Source organism: Heliangelus exortis, chromosome 2, assembly GCF_036169615.1.
Source record: "Heliangelus exortis chromosome 2, bHelExo1.hap1, whole genome shotgun sequence".
NCBI classification, from domain to species: Eukaryota; Metazoa; Chordata; class Aves; order Apodiformes; family Trochilidae; genus Heliangelus; species Heliangelus exortis.
The window spans coordinates 84,036,550-84,062,604 of record NC_092423.1 but is presented as its reverse complement, the minus strand read 5'-3'; the positions used below and the strand labels follow the sequence as shown (position 1 = coordinate 84,062,604).

Here is a 26,055-nt window from a genome sequence, read left to right as displayed (position 1 = left end):
TCACAGTCTGATCACCCTATTTCAAAGGGCATAGAGTGAAAATAACCACAAACAAATGGTTTTAGTAATAAACTCCCAACTTATTTTCTTTGACAGTGGACAGGCTTGAAATGATATCAGTGAGGACCAGGTGATGCCACAAGAGAACAAAAAGATTCAAATAGCTGGGGGAAAAACAGGAGATCACAGTACTCAAGAACATAAGCCAAAAAAAGGTCAGTCATGCTCTTAACCTGTTTCAGAACAAAGTAATAAATAAATGAAATACAGAACTGTTTAAAAGTGAGCTTTAAATACCACACATAATAAAGTTCATAATTAGAGTTCAAAGCTTAGAGATCAAATGCAATTAAATGCTTCCAGGAATAGGAAGGCTAATTTCTTTCTAAAGCATATAAAAACATGTACATTTCAAGGTATCAGCCATCCAATATCTATTATTTAAATTGGTCCATTAGTGTGGTACTCAAGTATCATTCTAAACCATCTGGTGTTAGCTCCTGTAGATTGCTGACATAATTATCACAATTATCTATGCACAAAAGAACTGCAATGTACCTGTACTTTGCTATAAGCATAAAAGCTTATAAATCAGTCCATTGGAGCTCTTGTTTTCAGTGCTTGCCCCCAATATTTTTTTAAAGCATCTGAATTACCAAAATAAAGCACTCGTAATTTTTCACTAAGACTGAATATGACTTTCTGTAGTACTTGATTGAACAAACTTCAGATACCTTGCTTGTCAATTCCAAATGGATTTGCCTGTAGAAAAGATGCTGGGAATGCTCTCAGACAAACCTAGATGGCACCTTTATGTCCCCAAATGTTTTTATAAGCCAAGTTTGCACTCGTCAACTTTACAGCAAATTGCCTCATGTATGTACTCTAGTCCTCTGTCCAGCAGTTGTAACAACTTTTTTTGTGGCTACATTTAATGTAAAACACTTTGAAAATCTACCTCATGACAAATGGTTGGGTTTCTCTGCAATACAGCTGGGCACCAAGCTGTCAAAATAGCCCAGGAAAAAAAAAAAAAAAACAAACTAAAAAAAACCAAAATGCAATAAACACACTGATTTATGCTTGAGCTGAATGAGAATGTGAATGTGGTTTATTAAGTGAATGTGTCTGCATGTAGAGAAGATACCTTTAATGCTAAGAACTGAAAATAGTTTGAAGGTTTTCACATTGAGAAACATGCCCAATACTTGCCCTTTGAAACAAAGCTGGAAGTAAATTTAAAGTAGCGGTAAGAGTCACACTTCCCACAGCATAACCAACCCCACACTCAAACACTAAGCTTTTGGCACATTCAGAAAGAGCAAATGTTCTACCAAGCATTAGATCAAGGCACCGTTCACAAGCTCATCCCCCCTCTCCAAACATGGCCTTTTAGTACTTGCTGCATTCCAACAAGTTTGGAAATAAAAGCACTAATAAATAATTACATACTACCTTATGTTAGAAAAAGCATCCGTGTTAACTAATAACAATGAATAAAATAGAATTCCTTTTCACAAAGGAGCTTTAATCTGATTAAAATATCTGGCTCAAATAACATATACAACCATCCTGTCAGATAAAAACAGCATTCATTCTGAGCAACTAGTCAGAAGGGAAGAGACAGATATGCCTCTTTTCAAATTTTCTCTATAATCATCATACACTCTCTTCACTGACTTAAAAAAAAACTCAAACAGTTGCACTGCCCTAAAACACAGGAAGAAGTAACCAACACGTTCAAAAGAAATTAAGCCATTACTCTTTCTCTAGTATTTAATTTACTATGAATTACAGCAAGAACTAATTTATTTTCAGTATGAGCTTAACTGCTATTTCACCAGAAAAACATAACTGAGCTTTACCTTGGAGCTGTAGTTGTTCATCCTTCCAGTTTCATTCACTATGGACAAATGTCTCACATAGCTTATACAGTCCAGCAAGAGCTAGCTACAACCAAAAACTCTGAAATACGAAGCACAAAGCTGTGTTTTATTCATGGTACTTTTGTTTGCCTATTAATTTGAAAGCAGTGGGAAGAGTAGCTTGGCTTGGTTAAGCCGGTGTCTTATACTACACAGCAAAAGGACAAAGGCAAAACCCTTATATATATTTAAAAAAAAAAAACAAATATAAAAACAATTGCAGTTTGCAAAGTATCAAGGTCTTTGGTGCCATTCTAACCTCCCGATGTATACATGGGTGTAACTTTATCAGCTCTGCAGGGATGATGTCAGCTTCTCCAACACCGTGTCAGTGAAATAAGAAACAGGTCCCTTCCACATGCAAGAAAGCCCAAACCTTTTGTTTGGTTTTCAGTCCTCAAACCCTCCCCCCTCTTGATAAACCAGCCCCGCTCTATTTAAAATGAAAAGAACAAAAAAAAAAAAAAAAAAAGTAAGTATTGGAGACACATTCAACAGGCAGTCCGTGAAAGAGGAAAGCACTGAAATTCTCCGCTTGGCTGTTGTGGTTGGTTGGTGCATGGCCATGGCAACTCTGGGTGCCCCAGGGCATCCCTGTGGCCATGGAGACCCACACTTGTGCCCCCATCCCTCTGGCTGAGCTTTCACTTTCTGGTGCAAAAAAGAAAAAAAAAAATAGAAAAGAAAAAGAAAGACAAGAGGCAATGTTGAAGCCCAATCCTGGCAGTGGTCCAAAGGAAAAAACACAAACAAAACACAAGCCAACAACAAAGATCTAGAGGCTGGAAAACTGCTGACAACCTAAGTAGTAGGAAGTTTCTGATGATCCAAAAGCCATTGTGAAGCTCAATTAAAAAGAAAACAACAGCTACGGTTGTTCAGCTTGGACAGGCAAGGAATAGCTGACTCAATCATCCTAAGGCAGGAGAGGAATGCACCTTTTGTCATGCATGAAGAAGGTTCAAAGTAAGAAATTAAAAATATACCTTTCCCCTCCACAATAAAAAAGAAAAAACCCAACATTTTCTCTAAGCAACACTTCAGTGCAAAGAGCAACTATGCATATGAGAAGATATTCCTACCCTTTCTTTTTTGAAAATGATACTTCAATCTCTACATCAGCAGTATTTAAGGTTGAGATTTTGGTGTCCTTTTTTTTCTGAAGAATTTAATTAATCTTCATTGGTAGGGCAAACAGCCTGCTAGCTTTTACATTTACATACATGCTTCAAACAGTTTTCAGGCTATTTGGGTTTAGACAGAGAAATAAGCCCCAGATGTTTCACTAAGATTTTCCACCAGAAAATTCATGACCCTTCCATATGTCTCACATGTCTAATAGTGCACATGTATTCTTCCCACACAACAGCCACAAATACTTTCCTTCCAACAAATTGTTTATGGTATTATTGCAAATGTACCCACAGGTTATGGGTGCAGACTGCACCAGATGGATTTAGCATCATTTAACAGTGACCAGCAATTAAGTCTTCCTAGTCCTTGCCTCTTCAGTGTATTTTGCATAGTGTCTATCCTTGCTTGGCAAGCAAAATTTGGCAGAATAGATGCAATTTAAAAAATAGATATCTTTTTCAGGAATTACATGAAAAGCAATAAAAAATAAGGGCTTGTTTCCATTTCTATAAGCATGCAAATTACTATTTTGAGCAGCCAGCTTTAACGATGAGAAGATATATAAAATATCTTTTAAGTATTATGATCCACACCCCCTGATGGCCATGATTTTTCAGTAGCCAGTATGTCACATCTTTCTCTTCTTTTGTTCATCAATAGGTAACTTCCCAATGGCTTGTAGGCAATAACTACTGCTTCTTTTTCCCTGGCAGTACATGGACTATCAACCATTGCTAACATTGTCTCTGCACCAGAGCTATCAGCCACTTTCTCTCAAAATGTTTAGTGTGTTAACATGATCCTGTTAAGCTATCAGTAAGTGTTTCTGACATTGAGGTCTGAAAGCACCTACTTCTATTTCAGACCTAAGGAATGGTTCTCATACCCTTACACCACTTCTCCTTTCTATTTCACTTGTTTTAGACCTTTTTTTTTTTTTTTTTACCTTGGAGAGCAGCACAAGAATTCTAAGCAAGCAACATACAAAGAAAAATATCATATGCTTTTTCTGTGTCATACATCAACTGCCATCTTGGGCAGCAATACAGAAGCCTGGGTTTGCAGGTTTATTTAACAAACTCGTCTAACTTTTCTGGTGATAACATCTCCCACTCCTCACAGATGTAGAGGAATGATTCCCAAATCAGGTACTGAGACTCCACATGGTCACTCACAGTGACAGATTCTGCACATACTGATTTCACAGATTGGCAAAAAAAACAACTTAGGGAAAGATGAATGTCCAAATTTGTAGGGAGGATACAAAAAAGTAAGCGTTTGCCCTCACTGGAATAAGAGTTGGTTCTCATCATAACCATGGCTTTAAACTGACATTTCTTATTCACACCATAAGCCCAGCTCTTCCACAAAGCTGCAAACGCCGTCATTTTTAATACCTACTGCAATTCAGAGCAAAGCAGAAAGTTTTGGCAATCTAGACTACAAGGATTTGCTTAGAGTATGTAATTTTGTTTAACTCTGAAGGCAGTTTGTTCTCATCTCAATTAGCTGTCTTCCCAGAACATACTCAGGCAAGGTAATCTTTTAATGGAATCATTTTCTTTTTCAATTGACTAATTTGAAGAAGTCACATGTTGAACTGCACTAGTGAAAATATTTAAACATCTTGGATTTGTGTTTATTTGGACACAAGACACTTTTAGTACAAGAATGAAGTCTATGGTATTTCTGTTTTATTGTCTTCCAGTTAGATGTAATGTTTATTATATGAAGCTGCACTATGTTTATAATAAGAAATTGCACGGAAGAGTAACCGCAAGCCCAATGCACCAACAGAAAAGCTAATGAACACAATTCATTTGTCCTGACTGCCCTTCCAGAACCATATGAAAATATTGATTACTAGTGAATACAGTCCTTCTTTAGAAACAACTTATTAATTGGCCTAGGGGATTGTAATCAGCCTATGTATGATATAGATCTGCAGTCAATTTCTACTATCCTTTGTGATCATTATATGTGGTAACCTTGTCCTTTCACTGGAGGGGAATGACAACACAAAGTTCATCACAGTGTACAAGAGCCAGCAATGCTGCATGCAACAGACAGAAACTCTGTGAGCAAACCTCTGTTGTTTATGCTCACACAGGAGCTCTCAAGTCCAGCATTAGACTCCCCTGTTAGCTTCAGCAATGCTGGTTTTCCTGTCTGTAGTAAACCAGGGGAGCAAAAATTCTCCTAGACATTATTTGCAACCTTGGACATCACAGTCACTGGATCCTAAGTTTGCCCTATTACTGCCTGCCTGCCTCCTCCTACCCCTTTGCTATACCTACCCTACAAAGATGGCGTATTACCTCAGGCCCCCAAAATGCCAGCAGAATGCGACAGTCCCTGCCTCAAAAGCAACTTTCACGTCTCCAGCCTCCCTACAAGCTGCCTGGGCAGTGGCCAGAGCAGCAACTACCTCAGCCTCTGTTAAACAGACATCAAAACCAGAGTGAGAAATGGTGCCAGAGTGTCCTGGCACAGCTGGGCACCCTCCTTCTGAGGGCAGAGGGCATAGGGAAGGAGACATCCCAGACGACAAGGGCATAGGGCCACATCATGATAAATAACAGCTAAGTTTTGGGTTGGGTGGTTTTTAGTTCAATTGAATTTTAGCAGACTCACTGCATTAGCTTGAGTTTTGGTTTAAGCATTTGATGTGGTCCCCATTGACCTATCAGTTCTCAGAGGAGAGGCAGGCAGAGTCCAGACTGTACCACCAACAGTGAGACCCAGGGCTCCTCTGGACAACTAAAACATCAGTGGATTAAAGATTTCAGCCACAGTAACTTCTTATCCTGCCTGCACTGACACAGTCCAGATTTTAAAGATTTATGTGCAGGGTTCCCTGCTAAGGAAAGGCAACCGTACAAGCGAGGGTGACAGAAACAGCTCCCTGTCACTCAGTCTGGTGAGACAGTGAACCAGAAAACTGAATCCATAAAAACAATGAAGTTTACAGAGCTTTAGGGCACAGAGGGTCACATCGCAAAGAGATGTGTAAGAGCACCTCAGCATATGAATGAAAACATAACACACCAGGGCCTGACCCAGGCATCCCTGCTTCCCTCCCACTCTGCCCTCGGTTGGAATTCAGCATCAGGTCACACAAGTCTCACTTCAGAACAGTGGCACATTTAGCAGAGCATATTGCAGAGACTTTTCCCCAGTCATAAACCTTTCTGGTGCTCTAGGATCAACTTCCAAAGAGTGGAATCAAGTAATTCAGTAATTTCCATTCCTGCAGGGTCAGCCCTGATTGCTAAACAACAGTGTCATGATACCAAGCCAAGCCTTTTTTGGCTGGAAAAGGCACAGTGGTTGCTGAAACCCCATCAGGATGCTAAGAATAAAGAATTCATTACCGTCTATGGTTAAACTTGTGCTGACAGTACTTTTGGGGTATAAAGCACTCTTCTAAGTTACCTTTAAAAATGTCAAGCTTCACATAGCTCTATAATCTTCTGTAACATTTTGCTTGCAAAACTAAAACAATATTAAAAAAAATGCAACAAATTCCATGCAAAGCCTATAGCAGTTGGTGGCTGACTGTTATAAAAACCTAAATGATGGCTTGTAACAAACAACCATTCCAGTAGCAAGTAGGCTGTATTTTTTTTTCCAGGGAAGAGAAAAAGCAGAAGACATATCAAGTTCAACAGACAAACTAAAAGCTGTTTAATCTTACATTATGAAGACTGAACGATTTGACAGCACAATTAAAACACACTAAGAAAAGGTAACAGGCCATAGAAGTACAAAATCACAAGAAAAAAACACGATAAAGGCTGCATGTCTGCTGTGGTCAAAAGTTACTGAGTGCCTGTTCAGTGATCAATAACTACCTACAACATTTCCTAAAGCAATACCTTGGGTTTGGGTAATAAAAAAATTACTGTAATTTACAAAAGGATAACATTACCACAGAAACTTACTACTTAAGCTGTCACTTCACTATAAAGAGCTTTTGGAAAAATAATGTTCTAGAGCCCAGCTGAGCAGCACATTAATGCCATACTCATGGCCCACTAGTCCACTGCATCTACTTCAGATGAGCCCAACTTTCAAGAAAAATGCCTCCCCTGATCCCTACCTAGAAAACCCCCACAGCAATAGCTAAGCAACTAGGAAACAGGCTTCTAAGTTCCAGTCATGTATCACCATGCTCTGGAGACACACTGGAAAATACAAAAATAACTTATTGTAAGGTCTAGTCTGCAGTCAAAGCATTAGCCAGCACTGTGTCATTAAGACCAAGGAGAAAATATCCTCACCTCTGACAGCCATCTCATTACAATCTGGCAAGGAAGACTAAAATTACCAAAAAAATATTTGCACTGAGAGTGTTGCACTACATAAGCCAACATGGTGTTTTCCTTCAACAAGTATTTTTGCAAACAAATCTCTTCGTTCATTCATCTCTATTGTTCACTTTCAACGGTCTGTCACAAAAACTGGGAGTAGTTCAAAAAAACCTTTTTCCTAAATCAAGTATTATGATCAAGTTCATACCTTTACTTAGACTCTCATTCACATGTTCTTTACTTTCTTCCAGTTAAAAATTCTTAAATTGACGCAGCACAGTTTTATGCTGCTTTTTTGTACTGAGCTCCTACTCACTAGGATGATTCCAAATATCACCAGTGTTCTAATAGGAAATACAACAGCTAAAAGGCTCCTAAGCCTGCATTAAAAAAAACAAACAAACAAACAAACAAACAAACCAACCTCACACAAAAAACCCACAAAGACACCAAAAAAACAACACACACACACACACACAAAAAAAGAAACCACCACACATCCCAAAGGCAAGCCTCATTAACACCTTCCCTGTGTGAACTATACAACTCAACGTGCCCAAACCAGGGCAACTGCAGCCTGTGTCATATTGTCAAATATCACTACTGACTTTGGATTTCTATTTTTAACAAAAATGTGGAATTGTCCACTGACAATTAACAGTGATAGCCCTCTCATTAAAGGTGAGAAATGAAGATATTGGTCCCTTAAGTCAAAGGAGGTGACTGGACATCGGCAAGAGCTCCCTTTCCAAATCAACTGCTAAGCAGGTATTGACATCACTATCGTGTCAAATTCTGTAAAACCTTTCATCCCAAAATTTTTTTCAACAAATATTCAGCTAAATATTCTCAAACGTATGAGGTTTACATTTGATTAAAAATAGCCTACCTAGATACAATTTTATTGCACTAACTGGACATTTTTAGTACATTTAGCTAGTATATAAAAAACATATTTTAAGCATGCTTCATCTAAGGCACATTAAAAAGACTCTGTTACTCACAGTGAATTTACAGACTTGCTGCTATGACACTGATGAGACTGAGGCATAATTATTTTTCCACCAGACCAATAAAACAGCTGGATACCAGTTCATTTGTGAAACGAGTTGTGAAAGTTTTCTCAGGGTCTGGCTCAGGTATAACACTTATTTCAGGGAAGCTGGAAAGACTTTAATTTTTTTATTCCAAGCAATAGACATACTTCTTTGAATTCTTCAGGCTTCTAGAAGTGAAAATAAGGTTAAAGACAGCACAATAATTGCCCTGCCCCTAAATCATAAAATAACAAAGTACAATCTTACTTTCTTCTGGACAAGAGCAAAACAAGGTGCCAGTAAAAACTTGCTCATCAGCTTAGTACTTTTTTTCCCAACTGCTTTGTATGGCTTTAAGAGACTATGCCAGGGGCCCAATGTAACACCCAAGTGAGAACTGAATAAACAAAACATTAACTCCAAAATCTTCCAGCAGCAACCACAGTATTTAAACTTTATGCCAATGTTGCCATCAGGAGACATTCTGCTGCAGAGCTTCTCCTGGAATCCCAGGCGCCTCTCTCCTCTGCCCACCCACTCACTCCTGTGCCCAAAGAGCCCAACAGCCCACGCTCCCAAACCTCTCGTGTTTCTGGGAAGTAGGAATGGCTGTTGTCCAAGAGTTAACTCGGGAAAGAGAAAATTTATTTTGCATTCCCCATTCTGCCGCAAATGTGTGTGTCCATCCAAGGGCAAGGTAGGCTTTGTCTGTATTATAAAAGTTTTGCTTGTTTTCCCATTTTATACTAGTGTAGGAGTTCTACTGGTTCTATTAATCTGTATGTGAGAGATTCAAAGCTTTAACTCTCCTCTAATTCAAACAGAAGCTCACTTGGTGAGCTCAAAAAAAACAACCAAACAAACAAAAATATCACAGCTGTGTCAGATTTCTGCTACGGAGTGCAACACTCTTTGCAACTAACAGTACCTGTTTCCCAAGGGTAGCCAAGACAAATGAGCACGAGTACACAAATCTTTCTATATTAGGTTGTAATACACAGCTTAAATGCAATTACATGACCAGCTTACGTTTCTGTTAGCACTGCAAGTTATGGCAACACTCTTTTCATAGATGGCCCTCCAGAAACTGCTTCTGAGAATCGAGAAATTACAATACCTCTACTTCAAGGTTTTAAATAAGCACTTTTCTTGGAAAGGTAAAGCCTCTCTCCAGGCTAGCCTTCTTCCACAGTTATGGACAGGGGAAGAAAGAACCAGGCCCCGGTCACTTGAGACAATGATCCCATGCACAAAATGTCCAGCATCATGGCTGTATCCATCAAAAGTAATGAAGCAGTTATCATCCATGGCCAAAATCTGTCTCCTTGGGGAGGCTGACTCACAGCAACCTGCAACCTACCATCACTTGTAAACTGAGCTTTTGCCTCCTGCTATAGAGAAGGCTGCAGTATTGGAAAAAAAAGCAAGGGGAAGGGTAGAAAGAATGAGAGATGGCACAAACATTACTTTGCTACACAAGCCTTTGTAATTGACCAAACACCTGGATGTGTTTGTATAAACATTCTGTGACTGGGGATTTGCACTCACCAGCCTTTTCTGTAACAAAAACAAACTGAACACAATAATTAGCTTCAATAGCATCTGATTAAGTAAATAGGTTTTTTTCCATTTCCATTACTAGCTCATAAAGACAGAGGCTCCTTTGAGCACCACTCAGGTCTTTCCCCAGTGGTGCCAGCTTTACAATCAAGCCAAAATAGGTTCCACCGCAACAGCAAATAGAAGATTCAAATTCCCTGGCAGGACAGGCACAAGGTTGCACAAGTATGCTGCTACAGGTAAAAACACCCATGCCAAATCACTCATATACTGTCCCAAGCAGCTAATTACAATTTCTCGCTATAAATCCTATCAATATTTAACAGAGATAGCTGAAAATAAACAGGCAGTTCATTTGGCTAGAACACATTCTCCTGCAAAATGTCTTGATGTAACACCTATTGACAAAGCTACAACTGACAAAGTACTGTGTACAACTGATATTAAAGTTGGCTAACAACCTATTCGTGAATGTATTCCTGTTTCCACCCCAAGAAAATTTTATGGACCTTTCCTCTTCTTTTACTCTCCTGTACAATCACCCCAACACCATCAGCCTTTGGCTGTCTTAGGAATATGCCTTTAGCAATAACTCAGAGAAATTATTAGCAGCCACATGGAAAAACAGGAGGACATGAATCACATCTATTGAAAATTGCTCAAATGTAACACACTTTGCTTAAAATGTAACACACAGGCATGACTTCAATATTCACCTCCTGTGACTCACCTACAGAACAGACTTCAGTCTTACCCTTCTTAGAAGAAATGGACAATAACCAACATGAGAAAACAGCGGTAGGTATATCATTGCTTTGATTGCAACTACATATGCACACAGTCATCCAAAAAGGCAATATTTTTACAGGAATTGTTTGTAGTTTATTTTCCCCTCCCTGATTTTAACATCTAAACACCAAGTACTTGACAGACCGCACACTATGGTGGTTCCTTCAGAAGAATTCACTGAGGAAAAGGATTTTTTCTTTTGAATATTGCTTCCAACTACATTTTATAAGTTGGTGCTTAATTATCTCGGAGATTTAGATTACTGTTTTTATTTCAAGAAATCTAATTTGGTGGATGAAGAACATAAGAGCATAATTTTACTCAAACTCCCTTGAAACTTCTAAAAATAACACTAGCTGATGACTACTTATGAGATAGCAAGCTATTCTCCCCTCGTCAGCTGCATATATCTTTCGGAAATATTTGCTTGAGTATCAGTGACAAACCATTAACAATATAAAGAAGTAAATATAGCTCAACTTACACCTCACTGAAAAATATTTCTAATCTCCTTTTGTCACTCAAATCACACCTACCCATAACGGCTTTCAAATGCTATGGTCTATTACCAGTGGCTTTCCCACAGAAGCAGCATCAATCTAGAGAATAGTTTTACATCAAGAACATGCTTTCAGCAGCCTACCAGAACTATCAAATAACTTAATGCAGTAGGTCTCTTATTTGAGATGTAACCATACCAGCCAACTTCAACTTAAGAAAATACCTTGCTCAGCTACAAAATCCTAGGAGCCACTGGAAAGCATTCAGCCTGTTACCTTGGTCAACTTTTAAATATGTCATGTTACCAACAAACTGTTAAAGAAGAGTGCAACTGATAGCACATAGCACATCTGAGTAAAGCCTATTTTTAGCCTGCAGTTCACTCCATACACTTGCAATGGGTATGATTAAAGTCCAAGACAGCCACATTGCTCTGCACAGGCCGATGCAACTACGTGTTGAAACACGGTGAGAGAACATTATCATAAATTTGGGTTGGGATGAGAAGTACTGGGCAGGCAGTTGCTCTTTGCTGGCATCTGACTTCACTGGCAGAGTGTGGAGTCACATCTCACCCACCTTGATTAACAGCCCACAAAGGAAAAAAATTGGAACAAATTGCGGTTTTACTCCAATTCCTTTCAATATGATTTAGCACTCATGAAAGACAGAGAATGTTTTGGCATCCTTGGAAATCAATATCCTTTTACTTTCAGTGGCACTTGTTCAGATGACTTAGCGTTATTAATGCTGAAGTAGCCTACTTCAAACCTGCACTGAAAATACTGCCTGTGAGGAGACAACTCAGTACTCACCCTGTGCTTCTTATCTTCTGTGATGAGCCAGCAGTTAAGACTTGATGAAATATCATTTGCAAGGATGCTTTTAAGTACCTGTCTTTCACAGCACCAAATAAAAAATATTTTAGCATTTCATTTCTCCAAGCCACAAAGTTTTTATACACTCAAGCATTAACACTTAATTAGAAGGGTTAAATTCTAGCTATCTTTTCAGATATCAGAGAAAATCAGAAAAAATAGACTGAAAATCTGAATAGTTACTCACAGAATCATAGAACCGTTTGGTTTGAAAGGGACCTTAAAGATCATCTATTTCCAAACGCCAGGCCATGGACAGGGACATCTTCCACTAGACCAAGTTGTTCAAAGCCCCATCCAACCTGGTCTTCAGCACTTGCAGGGAGGAGGCAACCTGTTCCAGTCTCACCACCCTCACAGTTAAGAATTTCTTCCTAATGTCTAACCTAAATCTACCCTCCTCCAGTTCTTCTCTTCCAGTTTCTGTTGCTACAAGACCTAATGAAAATTCCCTCCCCAGCTTTCCTGTAAGCCCCTTCCAGGCACTGGAAGGCTGCTGAAGGTCTCCCCAGAGACTTCTTTTCCTGGCTGAACAAGCCCAACTCTCAGCCCGATTTCACAGGAGAGGGGCTCAAGCTCTCTGATCATCTTCTTAGCCCTCCTCTGGACTTGCTCCAACAGCTCCACAACCTTCCTGTTTTAAAGGCTCCAGAAATGGTCATAGTATTGTGAGTGCAGTCTCATAAGAGTGGACCAGAAAGGGAGAATCATCTCCTTTAACCTGATGGTCACCCTTCTTCTGATGCAGCCTAGGGTATGGTTGGCTTTCTGGGCTGCAAGCACGCATTGCTTGCTCATGTTGAGCTTATCAACCAACATCCCCAAATCCTTTTCCTCAAGGCTGCTCTCAATCCATTCCTCACCCAACCTGTATTTGTGCTTGGGATTGCCCCAACCCAGGTGGGAGGACCTTGCACTCAACCTTACTGAACTTCATGAGGTTGGCATGGGCCCACCCCTCCAGCCTGTCAAGGTCTCTTGGCCTTCCTTGCCTCCAGCACATTGACCACACCTCACAGCTTGGTGCAATCAGCAAACTTGCTGAGGTTGCACTCAGATTTCATAAATGCAAAGGTATGAGCTTACCTGTAGGCTTATCAGGAATGAGGAATTCACATTCATAACTGTGGTAGCTTTTGCCAATATTTCAAACCCAAGGAAAGGTAGTCCATCAAGACAAGAAGCAGCATAACAGGATAATTCAGTAGCATCTGAACTGATAAACATTCTAAGTCTCAGTAGCTGTGCTCCTCTATGTTCTGAAAGGTCAGGATTTTCTTTCACCATTTCTGGCACAACATCCATCTTTATCAGAAAAATGGCTCATTTTCCTTCTCAAGCCCAAAGTCAAACTACATGAAACTTCTTGACTACAGTAACTCGCACATATAAGACAGAATAACATTCAATATAACCATCATGCAATAGCTGAAACAATACTGCAACAAATAATTTTAATTAGGCTGAAAAAAGCAATTGTATTCAGCATCTAAACAAGAATAAGTTACCACCTATAAGGCAATTTAAATGCAGTACTTTCAATAATTCAAGCTCACTTCTATCCAAAAATGTGAACAGAATAGTTCAGTTGGAAGGGATCCACAACAGTCATCCAGTCCAACTGCCTGAGTGCTTCAGGGATAACCAGAAGTAAAAGCATTTTATTAAAGGACTTGCCCAAATTGCTCTTAAACACTGACAGAGATGGAGCATCAACCACCTCTCTAAGCAGCCCTTTGAAGTGTTTGACCACCCACTCAGCAAAGAAATGGTTCCTCATGTCCAGTCTAAACCTCCCTTGGTACAGCTTTTAACCATTCCCACAAGTTCCTTCACAGGACACCAGAAGGAGAGGCCAGCACCTCCCTCTCTACTTTCCCAATCTAGAATGAGGAGTAAACAAGTAGACATAATAAAGAGTATTACAATATAAAATGAAGGGTGTATACGACAGGACACAAATGCATGTGTCACAGGCAAACACAACAGTGGATACTAAAACTAGAAAAGCTGCACTTGTCTCAGCCACAAGGCAAAAATGTCTCATGTTTTATAATCAAACCAGAACAAAAAAAATCAGTGAGAGTCCTTCAACTGTGAACAGCAATGAGCACTGCAATGCATTAATCAAACAGAGGTTAAATCAGTCACTTCTGTCTGAAATTAAATATCATGTTTTACTTCTACCTTGCTTTTCCACTTGTGAATAGAGCCTGTACTTGTGGTTGCTGGAGAGTTACAGGCCCTCTGCTTTTCCAAGAGAAGACTGATTCAACTGGTAGCATGACACAAAGTATTTGAAAGAATGGCGAAAACAAGGAAGAAATGCATGTAGCAAATACTCTGATTTGCTGCAGTAGAATCTCTTCCTCAGGAAGTTTTTTTTAAAAATGCACATTTTCAAGTCACATGACACTTTTCTATACTAACGCCCAAAGAAAGGAGTTAAGCAAAATCTGCCTCAGAAGAGAAACTTCTGAAACTGAGAACGCACTACCCTTAGAAACAACACATTTTCATAACCAGATGTGGGTCAGTCAAATACCTTCCTTGGCATTCACTGCTATCAGGCTTCTCAGTCCTTGCACCTTCCTGCAAGCGACCAAGTTGTTTTAGTTTTTTGTAAAAAAAAAAAAAAAAAAAAAAAAAAAAAGACAAAAAATCCCCAAGTAAAATCCAACAAATTCAGGATAGGCAATGGTCAGTCACATAGATGATGCTGCCAAACATGGCAGCACAAATGAACCTCGCAGTTTCAGAAATATCCTCTTTCTTCCAAGGGCTGCAGGAAATAGAACCTTTTTATTTTTCCCTCCCCCACATTGCTTATTACATCTTCTCCACCTGCTCATCAACTTTATCTGCTCAGGCCCTGCAGGATTACTACACCTCTCAGGTGCAAAGCATAAAGCTTAATCCTCCACCTGGCAAACCTGGGAGCGGGCTGCCCCGCAGAGACATCAGGATGTCCCACAAAGAGGACAAAAAACTCCACAGTTTTGCAAGCCAACTCTTTCACAATGCTAGAGAAGAAGGAGGGAAAAAACCCCTTGTGCTTAGAGCCAAAGCCCACGCTCCAGGGACAGCTGCAGCAGTATGGTAATAAACAGAGGGCAGATACATAGCTCTTTTGATTTCCCCACTTCCCATAAAATCCCAAGTGTTTCTGAGTACTAGAAGTCTATTTATGTCTACCCCACAGTTAGAATGGGGTCATCACTAGTGCTTTGGAGAAAATTCAGAACTTCTATTCCACCCTGACAAAAGCCAGGCACAGGTCCATGTTCAGCATTTCACTGGCATAGAGGAGATTCTTGTTGGTGGCCTGACTGCACGCCTTGCTCTTTCCTTGCAAACATTACTGTAAAACAGTCTTGTAATGAAGAAAGAAATCAGGCAGGATGTGCTTTTTCAGCTAGCCTTACATAGCATATGACCCTTGTATGAGCAACCTAGCTGGCACAGCTGCCTCTTTTGCCAGCCCCCAAACCATGCCAGGTGGTTCACAAGGAACATTCCCAGTATTTCCACCACAGAGAGGCCAGGAACCTCATCTGCTCCTTGCTATTAATGGAGCCATCAGAATAAGGTAGACACAAAAACCCCCAGGCAGCTCACCAGCAGCTGAAGCAGCTACTTCACCTCTGAAGCTATTAAATGTGGCTGCAGTGGTATCTTTACAATTCTAAAGAAAATACTTTCTCAATTTCACTTACAAAGGTTGAAGGGCTCATTAGTAAATCTGAGGCAACAAGCTTCAAAGATCAGCACCAAAATGTCTTGTATTTTTGTTTTTTGGTCACTAGCAATGTTAGTAGTTACACTAATCTCTTTAACTGATAGTCTGTAGGTTCTAAAAGCAGAAGTCAGCACAGAAACCAAGACCAAGGCATAACTTTCCTAAAAAGAGAAACAGAATCTATCTGTAAGTGCATTTTATCCCAGTATAATCAGACATGCTATGTACAAGAGGAAAATGGTATGGCTTTATCAGTCTCAACAGCATTAAAACAATACAACTGGTTTATCTACAGAAAGCACAAGATACAGCTTACTATATTTTTGACTGACAAACATAAAGCTTCAACACATACACCTCCTCCACTACTGCACACAGTCATGTGTGCCTAGCTTGACTTTGTTTTACAATTTGTTTATTTATGCAGATTTTTTTTCATCTTCCTGATATCAAGAGTTTAACTGTCAGTAAAAACAAAGGCAACACTGCCCAAGTCTTATTTTTTGCAAGTATGTATACTTTGCCTCAAAAAAAATCTAGAACTACAGCTAAAAGGAGATGAAACTGCTTTTCCAGTTACCCCACTCTTTGCTATTTAGCATAATGAGCATTACCATGTGAAGTGATGACCAAGATGACCAAATTATTAAAAATAAAGCATTTTCCTTGTTTAGTAACAGTCACTAGGCATCCAGGATCATAATTAGCAGTCTTCTAAGACTTTGTAATTCAAATAAATATTGTAGTTAATGAAATGAATACAGGGTCAATTTAGAAGTATGACTATTAAAGTTAAGTAGTCATCCTGAAAGTGAAGAAGGTTTATGCCTTTTTTCTCTCTTTTTGTTGTTTTGTTTTTTGGTTTTTTTGTTGTTGTTAAAAGCATTCTTTAAATGCTGAGAATGACAGAATTACTTCTTTTTAAATGCTTGGAATTGAAAACTGAAATGCAATTTTAATATATATGTGTTAAGCTGATGACATGTGGAAAGTGAACTTTCAAGTCTCACTCACCTTTAATAGTCTCATTTGCCAGATGGTTGCAGATGTTTCTAGGCAGCTGAGCCTACTAGAGAGCTCACTGCTACTTCTGTCCCAACTTGTTCCTCTGATAAAAAAATGCAACAACATTCCTTGCTGTCTTATTAATAACAGTAATACAATATAAATTTAATATTAATATAATGCAATCCAGGTGGGGAAAGTGATGACAGAGGTGTCATAGCTGGCACTCCTTCCTCTGAGCTGGTAATGAAGCACTATTATAGCACATGGGTTCAGCCTACTGAAGCACTGCTCACCAAAGAAAGGTGTTAAGATCACTCCAGCCCTGATCACTCAGGGTCCCTAAAAAGTACAGGGCACTTTTTGAAAGAACAGAGGTACCAATCTGTCCCATGTGAATTCCAGTCAGAGAACTGGACTGTAAAACCAAGAACTGTTGTCATAGGTAAATATATGATGGGTGGTCTCCTTACAGCCCAGCTGCATGTAATACTCATCCTTACAACCCAATGAGTGAGACCAGACAGAAAGACAAGGGACTCTCATTTAGATCCTAATTATTTGTGAGGTAGGACAGCTGTGCAAGCACCAGGAGGAGAAAGCTCTTCCTGAAAGCTTTCAGAACCTTGGTCTTCTTTGGGACAACACAGGAAGAAGAGGAGACTGGAAGGTCACACATCTTTCACTGACCAACACAGATATGGGCTGAAATTGTCCTAGTCTCCTCGTAACAGAAGCTGCTGGCAATCTTCATCCAGCAATTTTGACAGAGCTCAAAATAAAGGTGGTTGTGAAAAAAAATATCTACAACTGGTTTTGAAAGAAAACATTTACATTTGTAACTGCAAGTACAAGACTTGGAAGCTAGGTCTAGCTTTTCTCCTATTTAGCTCCTTTCTTTGATTACAAACCTCCAGTAAATGTACAGTGATGCAACTTCCCAAATGCTGCATCTGACCAATCTGTGATTTCAAAATTGCACAGTACCCTGAGAACTCTATGCTGACATCAGGCTCACTCCCTTCATTCTTGACACTTAGCTCAACGAAGACTCTTGAGCTACAAGCAGACAAACCAACAGACCTTCAAGAGAGGTGTCAAATTCAGGAACCTGACCTCCAGGATGGGTATGCTCCCCTGCTTCTACAACATGGCCTTTAATCCTAAAGCAAACAACTGAACTGAACGACAACTTGCGATTCTAACTTACCAGGAAAACCTTACAACAACTTCAAAAACCTCTTATGTTAAACTGCTGAAGATAAAGTCCAGCATTTGAGAGTTATTCTGTACCTGCTCTACAGGTATCTCTGCTCCTCTGAACACCCACACTGCAGAGGACAATAAGCTGGAAGAGACTGAACAGCTTTTCACAGCTGTGCTTTTGAGCAGGTGTTCACACTCCACCAGAAGAGTGGGCTTCACAACAAACACTGATGCAGCTCATGTTTTCAAGTCAAAAGATAGAGCTGGATCCCATCCTCCTTTGGCCTGATAAACACCTCCCTAGAAAATTCAAGCACATTCAACCACTCTGCTTGTCGTTTTCTCGAATCACAGGATTTTGTCAACTCCAGAAACACCTGGCTGTATCTAGCAAACTTTGGAAACCTATTGGAAATAACTCTTCTGTTGAAAAAGTTGTCTCTTGAAGGGTGAGAAATGGCCGATGTTCACTGCCTCAGGAAGAACACAAACAACCTAGGTGTCTTGACAACCCTTGACTGAATTATTTCCCAACTACCCCATCCCTATCCTCCACAGTGATCTTTACAGAAGATACTTGCTAGTTTCCCCTGCCTGTGGACTCCTCTTCCCAGGGACAATGGTTCCAGTTGCTTCGTTCTATTCTTCAACTTCCATGAAGAACATAAAAAACAACCCAAAAATGCTCTCTTCAGGGAATGACTGCTCTACTGACCCCTACCTTCAGAAGGATTAGGATCCAAACCATTCTCTTTTCTTCTGCTTCTGCCTAGCTCCTGGGCACTAAGCCATTTCTCAAAGAAACCATGTTTCAAGGAAATCCAGGGAAAAAGGAGCCAGTTGGTAGGTTTTCTGCTCTCATAAAAACTGAAACTGATGCCAGGATATATCCTGGCACAGAGTTCAATGCCAGAGCAGAGCTCCATGCCAGGATGCAATCCAGAGGAACAGTGCCTGCTATCAGTTTACATCACACCAAGCCCCAGAGTCAGTCCTGGCTTTAATCTAGGGTTAAATCACAATAGCTGAGGATAGAAATCTGGATGGTTACTTTATGAATGAATCTTCCAAAGCTCTCTAGTGCTTACTGGATTTATTTGCTTATACCACTATTTTTTGAATGACACTGTTCCTAATTACAAATTCTTGGAAGATATTTAAACACAGAAGATGCCTCCACTTTACTCAGAGGAAACAAGAGATCAAACAACTACTCTTATAGCAGTATATTTCCCCTTTCCACCACAAACACCAGTAAATCATATGCACTGAAATTATTTTTTTCCTTTGTTCTCATTACTACACAAAAGATTTCAGTTACATTTTCTTGATAAAGTAGTGTGATTTCCTATATTATCATATGCATGTATTTCTTACAGACCTTTCCCCATGATGACCAATACTGTGGGATGTGAAAGCAGAATATGGCAACATACTCAGCATGCTGTAATTATATGAATACGTTATAACGAAGATCTCTAAAAAAAGCACACCACTTGACATCGGCCATGTATATATATCTACTCTCCTGAACGACCCTGTGTCAGCAAGTCATAAGGATCAAGTAACTCAAAGCAATTCAAAACCAACAAACCCAAAGTACCAAATTAGACTCAAAGAGCATTACTGGCACTGGGCCTGAGCCACAAATTTAGATCCAGTTCTGAATTTTCCCAGGGTTCACAGAAAGGGGCAAAAGGGACATCTGAATTCAGAATTCAGACCAGATCAGTTCTTGTTCATACAACAGACAGTAAGTGAGACCTAAAATCCTCAGAAACAAACCAGTAAAAGCCAAATCCGAAATGGTACCTTGGGCAGCCAAATCAATGTAAGCAAACCACAAAAGCTGTGCAATACGCCTTAGTTTTCTCAGCAGGAATTTGTAGATGTGGCTAAAAATACTGTAACAGAATTTGTGGTACTTCATTACATCAGTAACTAAGATGGCATACCCCCATCTAGCACCAAGGCACCTGAAACCACAGGAATATCCAAGGCAAAGTAAGCTGCTTCATCCAGAGATACCACTGTAGGGAAAGGTCTATACACAGACAGAAGGGGTGGGGGTGAAAAGGGTAGGGGAAGAGGGCACAATTAGTCTCCTAATTCTGAGTGAAAGAAGGATTGCAGACACCTTTCTTCTCAGTTTTTCCTATCAAACAGTTTTGGTGCTCCACCTCATCCAGATACTTGATGCATTCAGGGAGGTAAAGCCCGTCCTAGCCAGTGTTCAGGAAACTTGCTCACCAAACTTCACTACACTCCTCCACATGTTTCTAAAATCATGGCCACTTTATGGATCTAGACTTGCCTCCAAGCTCAAGTATACTTACAAGTTTAAAGGGATGAAGCAGTAAAAGCAACATAGGAAATCAAGAGCTGTCCTTCTAAAGAAATGAACTAAAGAAATTATGCCCTTTGGAGTCAAACTAACATTTGCAGGTTACAGAAAAGCTACTAACGACATATTAAGACAGGTCAGAAAACCAAGCCATTTTTCATTTGAGTTTTAAATGTTTTTCCTTACTAATTGTTTATAATATTTAACTTACAATGACTTGCAATATATGTAGGATACAGGTGCCAGGAATCACCGGGTGATAAGCCAGGCTGGTGCCCAGTCTCACCTGTGCCCGGTTAGGGCTGGCCCCACTGAGCATGCCCAAGACCTGGGGCCAATAAAAGGTGAGGCTGGGTGCAACCAGGCAGCTCACTCTAGAGCTGATGTGGTGCCAGGCTGGTCATAGTTGGTCTCTGCTACTGACTTGAACGGCCTATAGCTCCGGTCCTGGGCTTCAGATTCGAGCTCACGCTCTCGGTAGCGTCCATTTCTGGCAACAAATATACAAGTTATTTTATTAACTACCAAAAATACTGTTGTCGCTGCAAATTTCACATCTGCAATGGCAAAATCTGACACCCAGAGAAGTGAGCTGGATTCCTGCTACCAACTTCACTCTTTCAAGTGTATCCCATGGCAGTGCATGATCTATGCAGAGTACACAAACTAGATGGTAATTTTACAGCAGCAAGTTGGCACACCCATTCAGAGAATAAGTGACTATTGATCCAAGGCAAAAGAAGATAGCTTAGAAACTAAAGGAAACTAGCATTGATCATTCTTACTTGCTGGCAACAAGGCCAACACTTAAGATGATTTCAGCAATGATTCAGACCTCGGTGTTACTGCATTTTCAGTTATAAACTCCAATATCTGCTACAAGATATTTTGCTCTAGTCACCATTGAGATGCTAAATTGACCATCAACCCATTAGCCCACTAATTTTCAAAGTAATTAATCAATCAATCGAACCTCAACTATGCCAACCTGAACTGACACCTGAATTTCATCTCTGCAGTGCTTTGACAGCTGCATTCCTCAGATCACTGAATTTGTCCTTATCATCTCTGGGAGAAATGGAGCAAAATCCTTCTCAGCTAGCTAACACGGTGATCTTCAAGAGACCAAGCAACTACAGTCTTGGGGACAAGCTGAAGAGACAGTATCTCCACCTCCGAAAAAATGACAATTGAAAGCTCATCCTGAAAATGCAACACAAACCTACTAAATCACACAAAGACGGAATGCCAAAACCAGAAAGGCTGCAGTAGCAGCAAGCGCCCACAAAGAACTGAGCTTTCAGTATATTCACTAAAAAGTCCAATCAACCCTTCTTTTTCTTCATTGCAGAAGCTAAGGGAAGGCCAAGAGACACAATTATGACACACTTGAAATAGGCCCTGATGCTGCAAACACAAAGGTAACCCTGTGAGCAGATTTCAATGAGCCTGCATGTATTACTAAAAGAGCAGACACAAAGCATTTGCAAGAGTCAGAAACTCAGATGCACAAATCACTGATCCAAGAATTTCCTTCAGCAGGGCAACTATCTTTCAGCAGCTGTTTTTACAGCACCTCTAGAGACTTACACCATCATCCAAAGTCTGTATGTCCAGTTTCCAAACATTTAACAAATTTTTGAAACATGCTGCACACTGAAACAGGGGACAAGAGTTAAGTATATAGAAGTGCTTGTACATTTTGGGTGGCTCCCAAAACTAAATCCCAGGGTTTCAGGGGTTAGCACAGGATTATAAAAAAAAAATGTGAGGACAGCGTTCAAAGCAAAGTAAAAGCAAAATACAACCCAGGAGAATAATCTTGAAAACAAGGTTAAATTAACTGTAAATCCAGATTTAGAACCATCTTTTTATTTACTTCATTAGGTATCAGAATCCACCCTGCCCTTCTTTTAATTAGCCCTGACTCCAAAAAAAAGTCCCTTGAAAACAATGGGACCAGTCTCTGAATTGGGGATGACCGAGCACATGAAAACAGAATTGACCCAGCGCACCAAGAGCTTCCAAAGGTTTTGTGCATTAGGCAGGGCTCTGCTCACTGGATGCTGTATCCTTGGCAACTATTATGCAAGAAACGGTTCTACAAATGCAAAACTTCTGTCTGCTCCAAGAGCTTTTCTCTGAAATACTTTTAGAGGGTTTTGGATATCCTTAAATCTGAGGGCACACACAGCCCTTTGTCACCTTTCTGCAAGCTCTGGAGAGCACAATATAATACAAGTGATGTTAAGAGTGTATTTTCCTGCCATTTTATCAGGAGAGCAAATAAAGAAGTTTTACAATGCTTGCTTTGGTTTTTTTCTGGGAAGAAAAAAGAAGTGGGAATTTTTCCTTTTTTCTTCGGGGAACCCTGCAGAACTAATGTGAAGATACAAGATAATCATGAAAGGACATTATTACTATGTCAATCAATGGCATTGCTTTGAAAACTGAAAATTCAAGTATCATGCCTGGGTGCCTGACTTCAAGGGCAGAACTCCAAATGCCAGCCTACTTACTATAAGGAGTATGCAAGAAGAAATAGGTAAGATTTGGCAAGGGCCACGGCACTAACACGCTGCAGCTCCTCGCAAGGAGGACTATTGGTACCAATTGTTTCAAGGGCAGCAGACATTGCTATTTTTACCAAAGCCCTTGCTGGAACTGCCTGGCTCATTAATCCTCACCACAGCAAAGCTCGGATCCTGCCCGCACGACCGTGCCCCTCGTAGCTCAGCTGTCCTTAGACAGCACGCTATTCCTCAATACCCCCAGATATTCAGAACTCACTAGCAAGGCACGTAAAATTTGATAACCAGCAAGGGCTTCGGTTTAGTGGAGGTGTTGTGTGACTTTTTTTTTTCTTCTGCTCCTGAGGAAATCGTACAGCAGCTACAGCTAAAGCTGAGGCAGTGGCTGCCCTTGAAGACATGTGGGAACACATGGGAGCAGCAGGGGAGCCCCGCCGGCACCCCCCGAGCCTCTCCCCGGGACTTAAGGAAATAGTTATGCTGTTGGGGTGAGGGACATCGGCGGCGGGGCATGGGAGCCGGCGAGCAGCCCCTCCGCCAGGCGCCCACCCCGCGCAGCCCTGCCGGGCGCCGAGCCCGGGCTGCCGCCCCAGAGGAGCCAGTGGTCGGTCGCCGCCTTGGGACCCGCTTTTCCCGCAGCCGGGCTCCCGCGGGGAGACCGCTGCTCTTCATCCGATGCTCCCCACATCCCCACCCTCTTCCCCCCGGTACCTTCTGCGGGGCGCGGAGGAGGCGGTGCACCCCGGCCAGCTGGGTGGCGAGCGGGATGTCCTCCCGGAAGGTGTACAGCGGCGGCCGGGTGGGCTCGGGGAAGTTGGTGCTGTTGAAGGGGTCGGTGTCATCCAGCAATTGCACCCGGCACACCAGCGTGGCCATGGCGCATCCATCCACCGCCGCGGCCGGGAGCGGCGGGGGAGCGGGCGGTGGAGGAGCGGGCACCCCCAAGTCACCGACACCGAGACGCTGCGTGGGTGCCCGCCGCCGGCTGCGAGCGACACTCCCCTCACGGCCGCAGTCCCCCCGGCGCAGGCTGGCTGGCCGGCCGGCAGCCTCCCGCCTCCCCGAGATAGCGCTCACAGCCACCGCGCCCCGGGGACGCGGCCCATCGCCCCTTCCCCGCCGGGATCCACGAGTGAGGCGCGTTTCAGGCCGACAAAGGAGGCGGCGCCGGAGCCGCAGGACGCGGGCAGAGCGGCGGCACCAGCAGCTCCCCCATGCCCCGGCCGCTGCGCGCCGTGCGGGCAGCGGGACTGCCGGGGCCGGCACAGGCAGCGCAGAAGCGCCGGGAGGAGGACGCTCAGCGCCCCCCCGCGGCCACCGGCGGTGCCGCTCTCAAGGGCGGCCAGGCGGGCCCCCTCCTCCCCTACGGCCTGAGGAGACCTCCCTGCGCCGGGCGGGAAGGAGAGTCCGTCCGGGATCCCCCGCCGGGCCGCGGGGAGCGGGAAGAGAAAGCAGGCGAGGCAGCTAGAGCTGCTCCCGGTGCGGCGGGGGACAAGGAGGGACCCTTCCTCCGCAGCCCTCCCTCCTGCCCCCCTCTCAGGGCCGAGAGCCCTTCGCCTCAGGGGGGAATAACGGCCCCGGGCACCGCGTCCCGGCATGGCCCTTCGGGGGGAGCGGGTGAGGAGGGGCCGCGGGAATCGCCCCCGCCGTGGGGGAAGGAGCCGCGGAGCGAATGGCGGGGGCAGGGTCGGCCCCTCAGCCTGCGGCAGAGATCTCAGTGCACCCACCCTTGGACGTACGGTCGTACTGAGATCAGTCTTGCTGTCGCGAATATCCCAACTGCTCTAAATCTTTAGTGTTTACCCAGTTCAAAAATGATGCTCTAAATAATACCCGTTTAAATAATTAAAATGAAAATATATTAAACTTTAGAAACTGATCTGAAACATGGGTATTTGACCAAGATTGTTGGGTGGGCTTCTCTCTATTTGCATGAAACCCTCTTTGTCATTAGGGTTTTAAATGGAATCATAGAATGACAGAATGGTTTGGGTTGGAAGGGATCTTAAAGATCATCCAGTTGCAATCCCCCCTCAACCATGTTGCTCAAAGCCCCATCCAACCTGGCCCTGAACACTTCCAGGGAGGGGACATCCACAGGTTCTTCTGGGATCATGCTCAAGAATCTCACCACCCTCATAGTAAAGAATTTTTTCTTAATAGGTAATCTAAATCTCCCCTCCTCCAGATTCCAACCATCTTCCCTTGTTCTATTGCTATGAGCCCTCATAAAAAGTTCCTCTCCAGCTTTCCTGTGGCTCCCCTTCAGGCACTGGATAGCAGGAGTTCGGATTCCCAGAGCTTACAGCCCAGATAGTCACCCTGCACCAGATAGGAGACGTGCCAAGAGCCACCTCTCTTCACACCTTGGCTTTTGTCTTGCTTTAGGCCTGGTTTTACCTTCTTGAGGGGAAGACTGGGACCAAGCACCATGTGCAAAGGGCAGGTGCAGAACACGGCATCACACTCTCAAGTCAGCTCAGTGCTGTGCTAGGGAGCCTACAACCTCACCTTATTGTGGGTGGAGGATGTATGCACCCCAGTCTCTTCACTCTTAGGGGTACTGGGTGTAAGAGAAGGAACATGAAACAAGTTATGGGCAAAGTTCAGAGAACAAGGGGTCTCTCTGTCCTAAGGGAATGGCTGCCTTTCCACGGGCTGATCATATACCCGAGGGGTTGCACCCTCCTTTACAGCCATGGTTGATGTCTTTGCTTTCATCCTTCATAGACAGGGCTGGGAGACAAGAGTTGTAGCACTGTGAGAAACAAGGAGAGGGGGGGATTTATCACGTAAATGATATGTCTTAAGCAAGAAAGCATGACCTCGAGATCACAGTGTTTGCATGAAGCAATTGTTTCCTCCCAAAATGATGACTGGTTTGGGAATATTTGTCAGCACTGGGACAAAAGGGGATTTCTATCCACACATGGTCTGTCCTTCTGTTTCTTTTATTCTCAGAAATAAATTGATATAATTCGATTTTTTTTCCTGCAGTTATGTGTATTTTCAGAAAAGAGCATTTAGCATAAAAATTGTTGGAATCAAGAAGCATTTTAAAACCCAGAAGCTATCTTGCTGTTTCAGATTTCA

The 26,055-nt window shown here is 42.1% G+C and overlaps 1 protein-coding gene across 17 annotated transcripts in view; it reads right to left on the bottom strand.

Moving 5' to 3' along the window:
- Nucleotides 1-24,371, bottom strand: part of FHOD3 (formin homology 2 domain containing 3) — a 383,672-nt gene extending 359,301 nt beyond the window's left edge. For 8 of the 17 annotated variants that reach the window (XM_071736781.1, XM_071736785.1, XM_071736791.1 and 5 more), the window contains exon 1: nt 23,674-24,370. In XM_071736781.1, coding sequence (XP_071592882.1) covers nt 23,674-23,838 — 165 coding nt within the window. In that variant the 5' untranslated portion in view covers nt 23,839-24,370. Of the gene's footprint in view, nt 1-23,673 lie in introns of all 17 variants that reach the window. The other 9 variants (XM_071736789.1, XM_071736782.1, XM_071736783.1 and 6 more) reach the window with 2 other exon arrangements.
- Nucleotides 24,372-26,055: the final 1,684 nt, after the last annotated feature.